Source organism: Malus sylvestris, chromosome 15 (assembly GCF_916048215.2).
Source record: "Malus sylvestris chromosome 15, drMalSylv7.2, whole genome shotgun sequence".
Lineage (NCBI taxonomy): Eukaryota > Viridiplantae > Streptophyta > Magnoliopsida > Rosales > Rosaceae > Malus > Malus sylvestris.
Window position 1 is genome coordinate 12,490,563 of NC_062274.1, and position 15,302 is coordinate 12,505,864.

The 15,302-nt window shown below is 38.7% G+C and overlaps 3 protein-coding genes and 2 pseudogenes across 7 annotated transcripts in view; 1 reads left to right on the plus strand and 4 right to left on the minus strand.

The window, feature by feature from the left end:
• Window positions 1-15,302, plus strand: part of LOC126602672 (uncharacterized) — a 94,522-nt pseudogene that overhangs the window by 26,757 nt on the left and 52,463 nt on the right.
• The window catches only part of LOC126602093 (uncharacterized), a 109,594-nt gene that overhangs the window by 12,230 nt on the left and 82,062 nt on the right, over window positions 1-15,302 (minus strand). The gene's annotated exons all lie outside the window — the stretch shown is intronic.
• Window positions 1-15,302, minus strand: part of LOC126602087 (uncharacterized) — a 106,317-nt gene that overhangs the window by 9,042 nt on the left and 81,973 nt on the right. The window lies entirely within an intron of this gene.
• Window positions 6,216-8,306, minus strand: LOC126602089 (uncharacterized). Of its 3 annotated transcripts, XM_050268902.1 has the most exons (8): window positions 7,987-8,306; window positions 7,808-7,875; window positions 7,632-7,693; window positions 7,365-7,514; window positions 7,104-7,280; window positions 6,665-6,877; window positions 6,437-6,479; window positions 6,216-6,385 (listed from the first exon to the last, which is right to left on the minus strand). In XM_050268902.1, the coding sequence occupies exons 1-8, from the start codon at window positions 8,193-8,195 to the stop codon at window positions 6,375-6,377; spliced, it is 933 nt and encodes a 310-aa protein (XP_050124859.1). In that variant the 5' UTR covers window positions 8,196-8,306; the 3' UTR covers window positions 6,216-6,374. The 3 variants fall into 3 exon arrangements, with proteins under 3 accessions (XP_050124859.1, XP_050124858.1, XP_050124860.1); XM_050268901.1 differs by having other exon boundaries at window positions 6,216-6,479; XM_050268903.1 differs by lacking the exon at window positions 7,104-7,280 and having other exon boundaries at window positions 6,216-6,479.
• On the minus strand, window positions 12,500-15,146 carry LOC126602086 (F-box/kelch-repeat protein At3g06240-like; annotated as a pseudogene).

Here is a 15,302-nt window from a genome sequence, read left to right on the forward strand (position 1 = left end):
AGAGTCGGTGGAGAAATGGAGAGAGAGAGCATCCGGAAAACACAGAGGGAAAAGAAAATAGAGTGAGAGTGAGAAACTCTTGGGGAGAGTGAGGCTCTTGGAAAAATTATGTGAGTGTACAAGAGATTGGGGTTTGGGTTATGTCAATTTAACTCATGTATATTTTGTACTAGTTATTCTCATAGTGAAGAGCAATATCTCTCCGGGGACGTAGGCAGGTTTTTGCCGAACCTCGTAATTCTCTTGGTGTCTTTATTTCTTGTATTTTAAATTGTTCAACTGTGGGTTTATAAGTTGGTGAGATAACAGGCCAAAGCACAACAGAAATGATCCAAAACAACGAACCCTAGAGGGTAAAAGGTGCGTTTTGGGGATTGATATGAAGTCGGAGTTGGGGGCTTTGGGGGTTTTCGAACCCTAAGAGGTTTGCAAGAGAGGACACTATTGAATATTATTGAATATTCTTTAAACCCTAATAGCTGTAAAGCTGTGTGCTGTAAAGCTGTGTTTAGCTAGGGTTTAGTGAGCTGTGTTATTCCCTCTTCTGTGTAAAGCTTGTTAATAAGCTGTAAAGCATGTGTTAGAGAATGTGGAGGTCATCATACTCTCATGCTTGCTTAGCTGACTTGCTTAGCTGCCATTGTCCCCCTCTCCTCTCTCTTTCCCGATTATTCTTCTATTTATGCTTAATCTTGTAAACTGTTTTGATAATGAAATATACATTAAGATTTTCTATATGGTATCAGAGCAGTGATCCCTCAAGGACCTGCATCTGTGTTCTTCCGAAATCCTACCAAATTCAAACCAGTTAAAGCCATTATGGCAACATCATCAGAGAAAGTTTCAAAAAACGAAACTATGGATACCAACCCAATTCAACGTTTGAGCTCAGTGCTCCTAAACGAATTCAACTATCTGCCTTGGTCACGAGCTATTTCTCTCGCTCTTGGAGGACGTGGAAAGCTCCAGTTCATTCAAAAGGATGATATCATGCCCGAAACAACTTTACAAGATTATGCAGCATGGGTGTCCCAAGATCAACTTATCATGTCTTGGCTGTTGAATTCAATGGAACCAAAGATGGCTGAGATTTTCAGTTATTCAGTATCATCTCACCACCTTTGGATTTCTGTACGAGACATGTATGGAGATCTAAACAATGCTGCGCGAGTCTTCCAGCTGAAGAAAGATCTTACAGAATTACAACAGGGAAATCTCTCTTTTGTTCAACATCTTGGCAACTTGAAGGCCAAATGGAATGAATTGGATCTCTACAGACCTCATACCACGGACACAACCATTCTTTTAAAGCGTGCTGAAGAAGACAAAGTGTTCCAGTTGCTTGCCAGCATCGGACCAGAATATGAGGACCTTAAAAGTCATCTCCTGATGACACCTGAACTTCCCACCTTCCAGATGGTCTGCAACGTTATTCAACGCGAAGAAATAAGGAAGAAGGTCATGAATGCAGTCGTTGTCGTTGGAGAATCAGATCTTAGGCCATCAGAAGCAAGAGCCTTCACCTCTTTCAGACCATACAAGGGAAAACGACCAGACTTAAAGTGTTCTCACTGTGTGAAAATAGGTCGTCCAGGCATTGGACACATAAAAGAAAAGTGCTGGATTCTTCATCCAGAACTTAAACCCAAGTTCAATGATGATGGAAGAGCACCAAGAAACCAGATGAAGCCTGCCTACACTCCTCAAGGAAACCTTGTTTGCGACAATGTCTCCAAAAATGTGATGAACTCTTCTTCTAGTCCCATTACTCTCATAAATGAATTTGCTAACTTCCTGCAACAGAAACAAGGGACAACAAATCATGAAAATCCTGCAGCCATGCTCGGCAAGTTTGCTGGTTTCCTCGAACAATCAAGCTCAGTGTCACAAAATGATGTGCCAGGTATTGTTGCAACTATTTCCACTGCATTGGATCTTAGTAGTAGCCGTGGTTTTTGGATAGTCGACTCAGGAGCTTCTGATCACATGACTAACGATGCATCTTTACTAAATGATTTTCAAAACTTCTCCACTCCTTCTTTTGTCTCCGTAGCTAATGGCACCAAAGTTAGTATAGTAGGCATAGGAAAACTCAAAATCTTCTCAAGTAAAAAGGAATCCCTTGTCATGCATGTCCCTTCCTTTCCTTTCAAGTTGCTGTCAGTAGGAAGAATAACACAATTGCTAAATTGTCTTGCAATTTTTTCCACTCACTGTGTGATTTTCCAGGACCGAGCTTCGAAGGAAACGATTGGTAAAGGTTTCTTCCTCAATGGACTGTACTATGTCAATCTCTCTTCAAGTTTTCCAAAAGGTTTCTACGTAAACTCAAACACAGTAAACAAGGAGCAGCTGTGGCACATGAGATTAGCTCATCCTTCTTCCCATGTTATGTCTTTTATTTTTCCTAGTTTCTGTAAAGAGATTTCAGATTGTGAAGTTTGTCAAAAATCTAAGTCCACCAGGTTACCCTTTCCCCATTCTCTCTCTAGAGCTACCAAAGTGTTTGAAATTGTCCATTCCGACATTTGGGGACCTGCAACCTTAGAGTCTTTTGATGGCTACAGATTCTTCATCTCTTTCATTGATGATTTCTCTAGAACTACCTTTGTGTATTTACTTAAATTCAAGCACGAAGCTTTCCAGTGTTTCAAAAATTTTCATAACTTAGTTCAAAATCATTTTAACTCTAATATTGGCATCTTAAGGTCTGATAATGGCTCTGAGTATACTTCCAAAATCATGACAACTTACTTAAGTGAGCATGGAATCTTGCAACAAACTAGTTGTGTAGGAACACCACAACAAAATGGCAGTTCAGAAAGGAAGAACCGAGATTTGCTTGAGAAAACACGATCACTAATGTTACAAGCAAACCTTCCAAAGAAGTTCTGGTCCCAAGCTATACAAACCGCTGCATACATCATAAATCGACTTCCTAGCAGAATCTTGAAGTTTAAATCTCCTTGTCAAATTCTCAAGGGGAGAGATATTGACATAAGTCATCTCCGTGTGTTTGGATGTGTGTGCTATGTGCATATTCAAACTATTCACCGAGATAAACTTGATCCAAGGGCTATCAAGTGTGCATTCGTAGGCTACTCAACTTCCCAAAAGGGATACAAATGCTATGATTCTAAAACCAGAAAGGTGTTTGTATCCAGGGATGTACGGTTTGATGAGACACACTTCTTCTTTCAGAAGCATGATGATGAACCTCAGGGGGAGCTCTCATATGAAGTGTTTCCCACTCCTCTCGTCCTTGATGATCCAAGACTGTCAACACCGCACAATGAAGCAATTGAGATAGAGCCAGCTCATGAAAATATGGAAGCAAATAATGAAGAAGTCCTCCACGAAAGGAGAGAGCCCCTTGAACAACCTACTCCTCCACGAAGGAATCCTTCTTGAAACAGACAACCTCCAGCCAGGCTTGATGATTTTGAAATCTACATGCCTAGATATCCTATTGGACAAATGGTTTACCATAGCAAGACCTCTCCATCTCATGCAGCATTTGTCACTAAGTTATCTCAACACTCGGAGCCTCGATCCTTCGAAGAGGCAAACCAATCTCCTATATGGAGATGTGCTATGCTTGAGGAACTGAAGGCACTCGAAGAAACTAAAACTTGGAGCATTGTTTCTCTGCCAAAAGATCAACGTGTGGTTGGGGCAAGATGGATTTACAAGACAAAATTTAACTCAGATGGAACCATCCAGCGGCACAAGGCAAGGTTAGTTGCAAGGGGCTTCACGCAAACCTACGGGGTAGATTACAAAGAAACCTTTGCCCCGGTGGCAAAGATGAACACAGTTAGAGTTCTTCTTTCGGTGGCTATCAATTCACAATGGTCTCTACATCAAATGGATGTAAAAAACGCTTTTCTTCATGGAGAGTTGGAAGAAGAAGTGTACATGCGCCTACCACCTGGTCATGAACGAGAGAAGGAACAAGGAGTAGTATGCAAGCTTCACAAGGCCATTTACGGTCTCAAGCAATCTCCAAGGGCTTGGTACTCAAAACTAAGCTTTGTCCTTATGTCATCCGGTTTTAAACGAAGCAATGCAGATTCTTCAATGTTCACTAGGCTTGGCACACATGGAAGATTGGTGGTACTTGTTTATGTTGATGATCTCATTGTCACATGAGATAATCCAGAAGAAATCAATGCTCTCAAAGCCACCTTACATTCAACATTCTCAATCAAAGATCTCGGCAGACTTAGATACTTTCTCGGAATCGAAATGGATCAATCTCCAACGGGGTTGTTTCTAAATCAACAAAAGTACGTTCTCGATCTTTTAGAAGAAGCCAATATGATGCATTGCAAACCTGCTAAAACACCTCTACCAACAAATTTCAAGCATGAAACCTCAGGCATCCAGCTTGAAAATGTATCGGAGTATCAAAGGTTGGTAGGAAAACTTATCTATTTGACTATAACTCGACTTGACATTGCTTATGCTGTTAGCTTTGTCAGCCAGTTCATGCATTCTCCCACATCTCATCATCTGCAACTAGTTAAAAGGATCCTTCGATACTTAAAAAGCTCAATGTCTACCGGGATTTTCATGCAAAACAACGGACACTTCACCATTGAAGGATACACAGACTCTGATTGGGCAGGCAACGTCCTTGATCGCAAGTCCACAACTGGTTACTGCACTCTTGTAGGTGGTAACCTCGTCACGTGGAAGAGCAAAAAGCAATCTGTTGTAGCTCGGTCCAGCGCAGAAGCTGAGTACCGTGCAATGGCATCTACTGCATGCGAACTAATTTGGCTAAAGAGTTTGCTACATGATCTTGACATCATCTCTTCCAAGCCAATTCTCCTCCACTGTGACAATCAAGCAGCGATGCATATTGCTGCCAACCCCGTCTTTCATGAACGAACAAAGCATATCGAGGTTGACTGTCATTTCGTCCGCAACCAAGTCCAGTCCAAGCTGTTACAAACTGCATTTGTTCGCTCCAGTGATCAACTAGCCGATGTGTTCACCAAGCCCCTTCCTTCTTCTCAACTTGATCGTATTCTCTTCAAGCTTGGATCCAGAAAATCTCTCGATCCAGCTTGAGGGGGAGTATTGAATATTATTGAATATTCTTTAAACCCTAATAGCTGTAAAGCTGTGTGCTGTAAAGCTGTGTTTAGCTAGGGTTTAGTGAGCTGTGTTATTCCCTCTTCTGTGTAAAGCTTGTTAATAAGCTGTAAAGCATGTGTTAGAGAATGTGGAGGTCATCATACTCTCATGCTTGCTTAGCTGACTTGCTTAGCTGCCATTGTCCCCCTTTCCTCTCTCTTTCCCGATTATTCTTCTATTTATGCTTAATCTTGTAAACTGTTTTGATAATGAAATATACATTAAGATTTTCTATAGACACCTGTTCGAGCGTCTTTTGCTCGAATGTGCTGATTTGCAGAGATAGTGGGGAGAGAGAGAGAGAGAGTAGAAAAGGATACGACCGAGAGGGAGAGAGAGAGAGTAGAAAAGGATACGACTGAGAGAGAGAGGGAGAGCGAGCGAGCCAGCGAGCCAGCGAGCCAGCGAGAGCAGTTGTTTTGGGGCTTTCTTAGGTTGCTGGGTATGGGAGTTTCAACAGGGGGTGTTTGCTGGGTGCACGCAACAATTGGGCTTCTCTTCTGTGCAAAATGGGCCATGGACTGACATTCTTTGTAGGGTGTGATTAGAATTTTGTGATGATCCTGTTTTTAGCTGTGTTTCATGTTTTGTTTGATTTAGTAAAGGGGTGTGTTAATTTATGTCATTTGGCATTCTTTAATTCATTCGATTCGACAACCACAAATTAAGAAGTTGTGTATCAAGGAAAATGGGGTGTGCCTTTGTTAATGGTGGGAGTTACGTTTTCAGATTGTATGAACATTTGGAAAGCTGTTTTTGGACGCACCAGTGTGTGCTTTACATAATGAAATAATGATATTAACATGCTATTTTTAGAATTATAATTAGACTTGTCAAGTGGGTACCATGTTCAATTTGGAACTGGATCCTCTCCTGAGCTGAGGATGAGGATCCTCATGAGGAGCCCATCTGAGCCGTTCAAACTTGATCCAACGACTATAATTATTATAACTTTTAGAGGGATCCCCTGTTTAGAGTTGTTGGATCAAATTTCCTAGGCTCAGATAGGCTGCTCAGGAGGATCCCTATCCTGAGCTCAGGAAAGATCTAGTTCCGTTCAATTTCACCCATAAGGAAACCAAAATTTAATATTAGTGTGGGCTCTAGTCTACAAAGTAATCTTGTACCATAATTAATATAATACAGAAAACATAAGTAATTCAGTTATGTACATAACATATGGCCAGCTCAAACATTTGGGGCTCTACATTTCTTTACACAGGAAACTGTCAAAGTAGAAGCTGAGAGTACTAAGACAGCCAAACTATCCCTTTCTCAACAGCTCCAAGATGCACTCTGCACTCTGCATTCTCAATAAGACCTTCCCAGGCAACCTGCAAAATTGGAGTACATAAGAATCTTAGCTTAAGACATGGAATCAGAAAGTCTGGATATTCTGAGACTAGATTAAGTTTTAACGCTGACAAGGATTAGGGACTTGGATCTAGCTTCGAAGGAGCATAACATAAATGAAATCATTAAGAAAAAGACATCATCTATTCTTTGGAATTAGACTTACTTGTGAAGCAATTTGAACTTGTGAGTCATGATCTGAAAATGTCTGCTCGGGAATTTTTAGCATCTGATTAATTAACTGCCTGTTCTTCAAGGCATGAGATCCTAGTAAGCGGATAAACCATCCCCATGCTTGAATAGTTTGAACCTTCATGCCATTGGTTAGCATGTGGTGCATCCCAGTAAGCAACCTTGGCTTCAAATCTTTGACAACTGCCTGTTTATGGAAGAAAATGAAGAAAAAGGAAATGTACATGTCAATATAAATTACAGAATAACCAGCAAGACAAGATCATGGAAAGCCACCTCATGGTTCTATGTGAGACCCGTGAAGCCAATGGAAGGGATGCTATATAATCTTATGGTTAATTTTTCCGTGACACGAAATAATCTACGCATACTAGAAGTCATACTTCAAGAAAATGACATGAGCAAGTGAGTACCTTGGAAAGATTTAGCGGAGGGGGTAATATTGTAGACCTAGTGTTCAATAAACAACTCTCCGACATATCCCTCTCCCTCTTATCAGAGCTAAGGAGTCTTCTATATACTGGAGGAGCCCATATATGCGACATCTCTCTCATATTCTCACTTAACAAAGTTGCCAGCTTCATAACAGCCTGTCACAATAACATAAGGCATATTCAGAAGAATTAGTATGAAAACAACGCTGTTTAAAACGCATGATACTTGCGATGTATTACCTGAATAGCCTCAAAAGTAGTCGACAAAGAACCGATAGGATTGTCAATGGCATGAACAATCGCAAGCAAAAGAGAATGGAAATGGGCAGCTAAAAGTGGTGTACTCAATTGTTGGATAGATATGCACCACACCCCTAAATTGCAAACAGACTGCAGTTATGAAATCAGCAGGTTAATATTCGGACACACACGCGAAAAAACAAAAACTAAAAACACAAAAAGATTATCGCTTTTAGTAATAAATTCCCGTTAATATAAAGAAATAACCTTCATTTTTGTGGTTGTAATGAGCTTTGCCAGTGAATCTAAAACAAATTTGACATCATCCGCTGCGAAACAAAGAAATTGGTGACAGAAATTTGGTTATCAGTTTAAGCTCAGCTGCCTAAAAAGTTCAAAATTTAAATTTCAAACGAAACAGATTTTTGAGTGGCTACATGTACCTGCGATTTCGGCAACGATGGACGGATGATATATCATAAAGCCCAAGCATTTCAATGCCTGAGTTGCACTGCAAAAATTTTAAATAAAAAAATAAAATCCAAGACGTATTCAGTTACACCATACCATTAAAATAAATGAAAAACCCAGAAAAATGACATTTCGAATCGGAAGAACTCACATTTCTTCGTCATTGTTCCGAACATCGGCGACGGTCGGACGGATGAGGCTCCGGCAGCTCCGCGCAAGCATTTGAATTGAATCGTCGCAGTCGGAGGATTGCTGCTGGAGGTGTAAGAGGGTGGAGTAGGCGAAGGACTTGTTTGCTTTGGTGGCGGCTGAAGATATCAGGGATTTGATTTCTTCGAGCTGGTCTGAAAATCCGGACATCGTTGCGGTGGGGGAGAGGAAGCAGCAGTGCCCAGACTACCGGTAGCATGTGAGGTGAAACCCTAATGTCGCACTGGATTTTTGGAATTGGGAGTCTTTTCGCGCCATAGCGCGGAAAAGGGTAACGGGTTTATCAACTTGGGGCCTGTTGGGCTTTGGGCCTAAATAAATGGTAAGAAATATTTCAAGTGGTTTTAGAACTCAAAAATATTTCTTTAAAAGCGTTTTTAATTGCTAGTGCTTGTTAAACGAGTCCTAAGTCCCACTAGGCCTGGAAAACGGGTTGTGTTTGTTATGTTCGTGTTGTTTTCGTATAACATCTGTTATCTTAACGGGTTGTGTTGTGTCACACCCGTTATCTTAACGGATCCTTAGGGTAAAGTGACCCGACCAGTTATGACCCGTTAAGAAAAATATATATTTTTTCTTAAATTTGCACATACCACACATTGCCACATAAATATTACTTCAAAACATTAAAATACATTTGTCATTTAAGTACTACATCTACACTAAAAAATAAGAGCCTAATAAACAAATATCCATACACTACTAGTCTATTACAAAATATTAAATGTGCAAGGATATGCAAAAAGAAAGAGTTTTTGTTTTCAAGGTTATGAAGCCTTTCTCAAAAGTTTAAACCTTACTAATGGAACTCAAAACTTGCATGTTATTCCTTTTACAAAATCCTCAATTTTCATCGATCATCATGACATAAGATTTTGTGGCATCCACTTGTGTAAATATTTTAAATTGACAATCAAATTAGTTCATTGTATTCATATAGGATTAAAGAGTGTAGCTTTTAAAAATCATCAAAATCGGAGTTAAAATAACCGTTATATGATTTTTAGTTTATAACTGTAAAATTTTTTTGTCCCATTACTTGATCTCTTAATGTTTGTTTTTTACAATTTTTGGCGTATGTGATCTCGAAGTATATACAAACATGTTTGATGGTTGGATCGTTGAAACTAATTTCGTAGAATGCGTATCCCATCAAAACAATAGATTCACTAACACTTAAGAGTTTATTCATATTTTCATTAAGTATAACATAAAATTTTGTAGTATCCACTTGTGTAAATATTTTAAATTGAAGATCGAGTTCATTCATTGTATTCATATAGGGTCAAGGAGTGTAGCTGTAAAAAATCATCAAAATCGAAGTTAAAATAACCGTTAAATCGTGATTTTTCTTTGATAACCGTCGAAAAGTTTTGTCCCGTTACTTTATCTCTAAATGTTTGTTTTTTTTCAATTTTTGGCGTATGCGATCTCGAAGCATATACAAACAAGTTCGACGGTTGGATCGTTGAAATTAGTTTCGTAGAATGCATATCCCATCAAAACGATAGATTCACTAACACTTAGAGTTTATTTATACTTTCATTAAGTATAACATAAGATCGAATTCATTCATTGTAATCATATAGGGTCAAGGAGTGTAGCTGTAAAAAATCATCCAAATCGGAGTTAAAATAATCGTTAAATCGTGATTTTTCGTTTATAACCGTCGAAAAGTTTTGTCCTGTTACTTGATTTCTGAATGTTTATTTTGTACGTATAACACTTAAGAAATTGAATGATATGTATATTTAAGCCGACCCAATGGTCACCAATTTTTAAAATTTAATATACATATATATAATTATTATAGTTTTTAGGAGTATAAAATTGTTAAATTAATATATATAATTATTATAGTATTTTTGTAGGGTTATAAAATTATAAAATTAATATTTTACTTATCGTGTATCGTGTTACCCACGTGTATACCCTTACCAACTCGTTATCTTAACAGGTTCTTATCGGGTTACCCAATAACGACATGATTCGTTATCGTGTTGACCCGAACACCTGTTAATTTCGTATCGTGTCGTGTCAGGAATTGCCAGGCCTAGTTCCAAGTTTGCTTGTAGCGCACGTAAACGATAGTTGAGTTTGTGATAAGTTCAATTTCTTCATTATGCGTGAATTTCTCCATATATATATATATATGCATATTACGTACTTATGTGTGTACTATAGTTACATAGGTGAGACATTTGTACTAAAACTTATGTACTAATGTATTCGTACCACAATTTTATGTACCTATACATTTGTAACAATACTCTGTACCTATGAGTTTTTTTCATATAAATTTTTTATGTATTGTTGTTGATTTTTTTTTTAATTATAAGAATTTAAATTTTGGATAAATTTTTATCTATTTGTATGATTGGAGCATAAAAATATACATGACTTAAGAATAGGTTTATAAATGTTATAATACTTAAATATGGTAAGTTTTAATAATAAATACTTGAATTAGATTTAGAAAACGATTCATGTTAAAATATAAAAATATCTTATTTAAGTCATAAAATCTAAAAACTCCATTTTTTTTCAAAACTAGTAAAGGAAAAAGTGACGATGAAACATTGCGGACAACAATTGGAGTCGCTCGGGTTAGATTTCATGTCTTCTGGAACAAGTATGGCCATATCAGCGGAGTCACTTAGATTTCACCTATTGTCCCGGAACAAGGTGATGGTGACATCGCTACTCTATCAGGTCAAACTCTTCACAGAGTTGTTGAGTCATGACCAGATTTTTGAGGTAACATTATTCCTATCATCCTTTCTCCAACTTTAGAATACGTATTGTTTGGTCTTCTATCTTTGTATATGATCCAATTTCGTACAATGTAGCAGAGACATTTCCGACTTAGTGGTGCAATCTCGAACGTCGTGCAAAAAAATTGTGATGATGATGAATACTGTTTGCTTCCTAATAGATTAATAGAGTTTAATCTGTCAATCTTTTCGAAGTAAGGAGTGTTGAGGAAAAACATAGGTAAGCTTATGGGCCTGGGGTAGAGTTCAAAAGCCATCTTCGGTGACGTTGTTTTGGAAAAAATGTCACCTCCAAATTTAGTATTTGTAAAGATTTCCACTGCGATATCCGGAATACCACCTTACTTCGATACTAGGTATTAAATATTAAGCTAATGGAACGGTAATGCATTGACCAGATTAAGGTTGAGGAAGTGTCGGATCATACCCGGAAAGACCTTTAGATTTAAATGTTAGTCTGACATGTTTGAGTTGTCTTTGTTTGTTGATTTCGTTTGTTCTTTCACCTTGTCCCCACTCCAAGTCAGAGAATTTCAATAGTGCAACGTATCCTTCTCAGTCCGAAGTGTGTGTCCATCCCTAGTGATTCTTAAACGAAAGATCGTTAGGAACTTGGTTGGCTGCATGTAGGTCGGAAACACTTTGTAAATCCTTTTATCAGACCCTATGCGTCAGACTCGCGGACTTTGAATGTCGTTTTCAGTTTCTCCGAATGTGTCACACATATTGCATGTGGTGATGACCGGTTGTTGTTTGGATGGGATATTTTGCATGCGTACGATATCCCTTGTGTGCACCCCACTGCGTTATGGTCTTGGTAGTTATTATATTTTACTTGGTCATCAGGCATTGTTGGTTTATAGTAATGTTCGGGTAATCACTTACCATTATACTCTCTTATTTACCCACCATCACTTCACTCTTCATTTCTCACTGAATCTCTCTCTCTCTCTCTCACTCACACTCCACTCTCTTGTATTATGTGTATAATGCTAGCAGAAAAAGTGGCAGTGGAGGTTGTCCAGAGAAATATATTGGCGCCAATACTGGATGATATTCATGTGGAGGTTGAGATAGGAGGACCTCAATTTTGGTAGATTTTAGATGTTGTTATCTTGTAAAATGTTAGACAACTTCATTCACTTAATATATATTACCTAGTTAAACTCATTCTATTTTCTCTTAAGATATTGTTTCTAATCTGAATACCTCACCCAATTCGTGAATTTGAGTTAAGTATTTTTTTTTTCCTTCTTCTTTTCAATTTTCTTCTCAACTAATGCAGTTTAAGGTTTATTAATTATAGATCGATATAATTAGTATGTGAGTGGGCAAGAATCCGATATAATTCATGTGAAAAAAAAATTTCAATTCTTTTTAAAAAATTTTGGTATAGGGCACGATTATACAGAAGTGCCCAATCAGTTGAGAAGGGCTGTCAGACCTATCTGAATGAAGGCACAAATTAGGCTCTATAGTGTTTTGCCTTAATAACACAAACAACTATATTGTGCCCTTTGACCAAAGGACACACTCATAAGGGGCACACATAGAATTATCGTTGCTGCACTGTTGCTATTTGTCTACGAGCACATATGTTGGTGCTCTTTGGTCTCAAAGGGCACAAATAGTTTAAGGAAAACTAATGAAAAAGGCTTGAAAACTTTGAGTTTTAACGAGAAGGACAAAATAAAGGGTAAAGTGAATAGTAGCAGGTTTGACTTTATTGTGTAAAAATGTGATTTTTCGTTAAAATGAACAGAACCGTAGACTTTTCGTTAAATCTCTCAATAATTTATTGTGTGCAGTGCCCATATTTTTTGTAGTGTGCCGAGTGCTATGCATATATATGCAACCGGAGAGCTTGTCTAACAACCGATTTCAGTAATCTTGGTCCAAGATTTCAGAGATCTGTCATCGTGGTCTATTTCATACAATGCAAAGTGAATTATGGGGAAGGTCCAGCTAGTAATGCTCTCGTCGAGAATATTAACAATTTCTCCAGCTTTTTTCCTTTCTTCTTCCGTCAACTTCCCATAGAGGAGACTCAAATATGGCATAGAACCTGCATCAAATATTGCAGACACGCAGATTACATACATACATTCCCGTCAACACTTTAAGAAATTAAGTTACTGTAAACAACAACTTACTGTTGTAGAAACCGAAATGGTAGCTCCAACTTTGGGCATTTTCAAATAACTAAGAAAAGAAGGTGTAATGATAAGTGAGTCTATTCAAGCTCAAACCAAAACGAGAAAGATGAAAAGGAAACAAAACAGAACTAAACAAAACATCAAGAAAATATATACCTCTCGATCCATCAATAATGAAACACACTGGTGATAGTAATTCTTAGTAACCACCCGATCAACTTTAGCAACGATGTCATTAGGAGCAAATCTAAACTTGTTAAGGGCATCCTCACGACTCATCATCTCGATGGATCCCAAGATGGGGATGTGAGGTTCGATCTCTGGCCCACCAAACTCTGCCTGGAGGCCCTCCATCACCTTCTTGATTCTATGGGAAACATCAGCCGGTGGAATGGCCCAAACCGAATATGAGTACAACCTCTGGCAGCTTTCCCTCTTCCCGTCTACCATCACCATCGCATCTTCATCTTTATCTGAGCAAGTATTCTCTATGCTCTTAAGCTTGTGGCTGCGTCCCATGACTGAAACTATGCTATTCACATAAACAAAAATATTCTCATCATCTTCTGTTTCAATGGGAATATGCTTAAGCTTTTTGGTACAAAGATTAAAGAAAACTACGTGTCCATCACTGTCAACCATAAGACACTCATCTCCCCACAATTCCACAGTTCTAGACCTACGTATCTGATCATCTGTGCCATCAATAGTCAAGTATTTTGTCCAAGCATCCTTAAAGTCATCATCCATCACCCACATTTCATAAGGTTCAGGATATCGACGATCGTCCACACTAATGGCAAAAAAAGCAACTGATTCATTCCAAACAGTAAGCTTCAAATAGAGGTGATTCGACCGGACAAACTGTTGGAGCTCAGATGGTAAGGGTATACCGTGAAATACCTCACGACTTGTATCGAAGGAAATGATCAATCTCCCATTCGCATGGAATCGATGCCCAACTGCGTCAAATGGAAATAATTCCTTATCTTGCTCAATTCCCAGCCAATAACACATTCCCTTGAAGGACATCTGGAAATACTCAGGCCAAAACAAAGTAGTTTCGGTTTCTAAAGAATCTGTGTTGATCTCTTCCCAAAAATCACAACCCATGGTGTATACTACTGCTCTGTGCCGACTAAGAAAAGTCCGGCAGTCTTCATGTACCTCTTGAAAATAAGTAGTAAAGGTCACAACTTTGTACTCATTAGACATGGGATCATAGCCAAATCCAGTATGAAAACCAGTTTCCATATGTTCTTGCCCATCGTAATCATCCGGCTGGTCTAAGGGCCACATTGGAAGGCATGGCTCATTGGGAATACGATTGAATTCCCCAATTCCGGGATTGCATAAAACTAGGCTACTCTCACTAGATAGTAAAACGATGCCATTGCAGTGGCCTTGGATAACAAATTGTTGTTCCGGCACTCCGATATTTTGAATCAAAATTGAGGAATAATGATGTCCTGGACACCAACAAGAGAGCATCTATTGCTATGCTCGTCATCAGTATTATCATCGTCTTTGCAAAACTCAAGAAATGATAATATTTCTTCAGTCTCCTCCTTCTTAGTGGTGCTGTTACACTTGGGCTCCTCCTCCTCCTCCTCATGCTGCCGCTGCACTACTAATCGCGCCAAAAAGACGTGGAGAGTGGTGAGATTGTTGTTCGCGGAGTTGGAGAGGTGCTTTGACACGAAACCCGGATTGTTGATGAGAGCAGACCACGATTTAGAGACACATTTGAATCGCATCAGAGTTTTGGGAGGCAAAGTTAGTAGGATTTTCACCAACATATCTTGTCCCATTTTCATTTTGCTGCTGCGACACTACTCGCGCTCTCCCTCTAACGATAAACAACAAATTATGAAAACTTTTTAATTAAGATTTCTAAGAAGAAAAAATCACAAACAGTAAACTGATTAAGATTTTAGATCAAATCTTTGATTAATTCTCGGAAGCAAGGTCCAATTACATACATCCTGATCTGCGTGTGTGCATATCATCACCATAGAAACTGATTAGGATTAGTACGTAAAGATTTTAATTAATTGTTGCAGAAATTACCGGAGACGAAAGAGACCCCCGCCAGAGAAGGAGTCGATGGAGGCCGCACCTGCTGGCTTTGTGTTCTGCTCTACGACCGTGATGATAGACCGAGTGTGAGAGATGCGTTTCTTGAACCCTCTACCTCAAAAGTTGGGCCCACCTAATATCATCCATTGCTTTCTTTGTGGCCCTCTACCTCAAAAGTTGGAACATGTAATTTGATTTTAGCCGAGTTCACTTCTTCTGTCACATCGTGTCAACATGGCATAATGTGG

What these genes read in the sequence shown, in the direction of transcription:
- LOC126602089 (XM_050268901.1), bottom strand. Translation starts at nt 8,195, where the DNA reads ATGTCCGGATTTTCAGACCAGCTCGAAGAAATCAAATCCCTGATATCT. An exon ending in CATCGTTGCCGAAATCGCAG is followed by an intron (nt 7,694 to 7,807) that starts GTACATGTAGCC and finishes TTTGTTTCGCAG; the next exon opens with CGGATGATGTCAAATTTGTT. An exon ending in TTACAACCACAAAAATGAAG is followed by an intron (nt 7,515 to 7,631) that starts GTTATTTCTTTA and finishes TCATAACTGCAG; the next exon opens with TCTGTTTGCAATTTAGGGGT.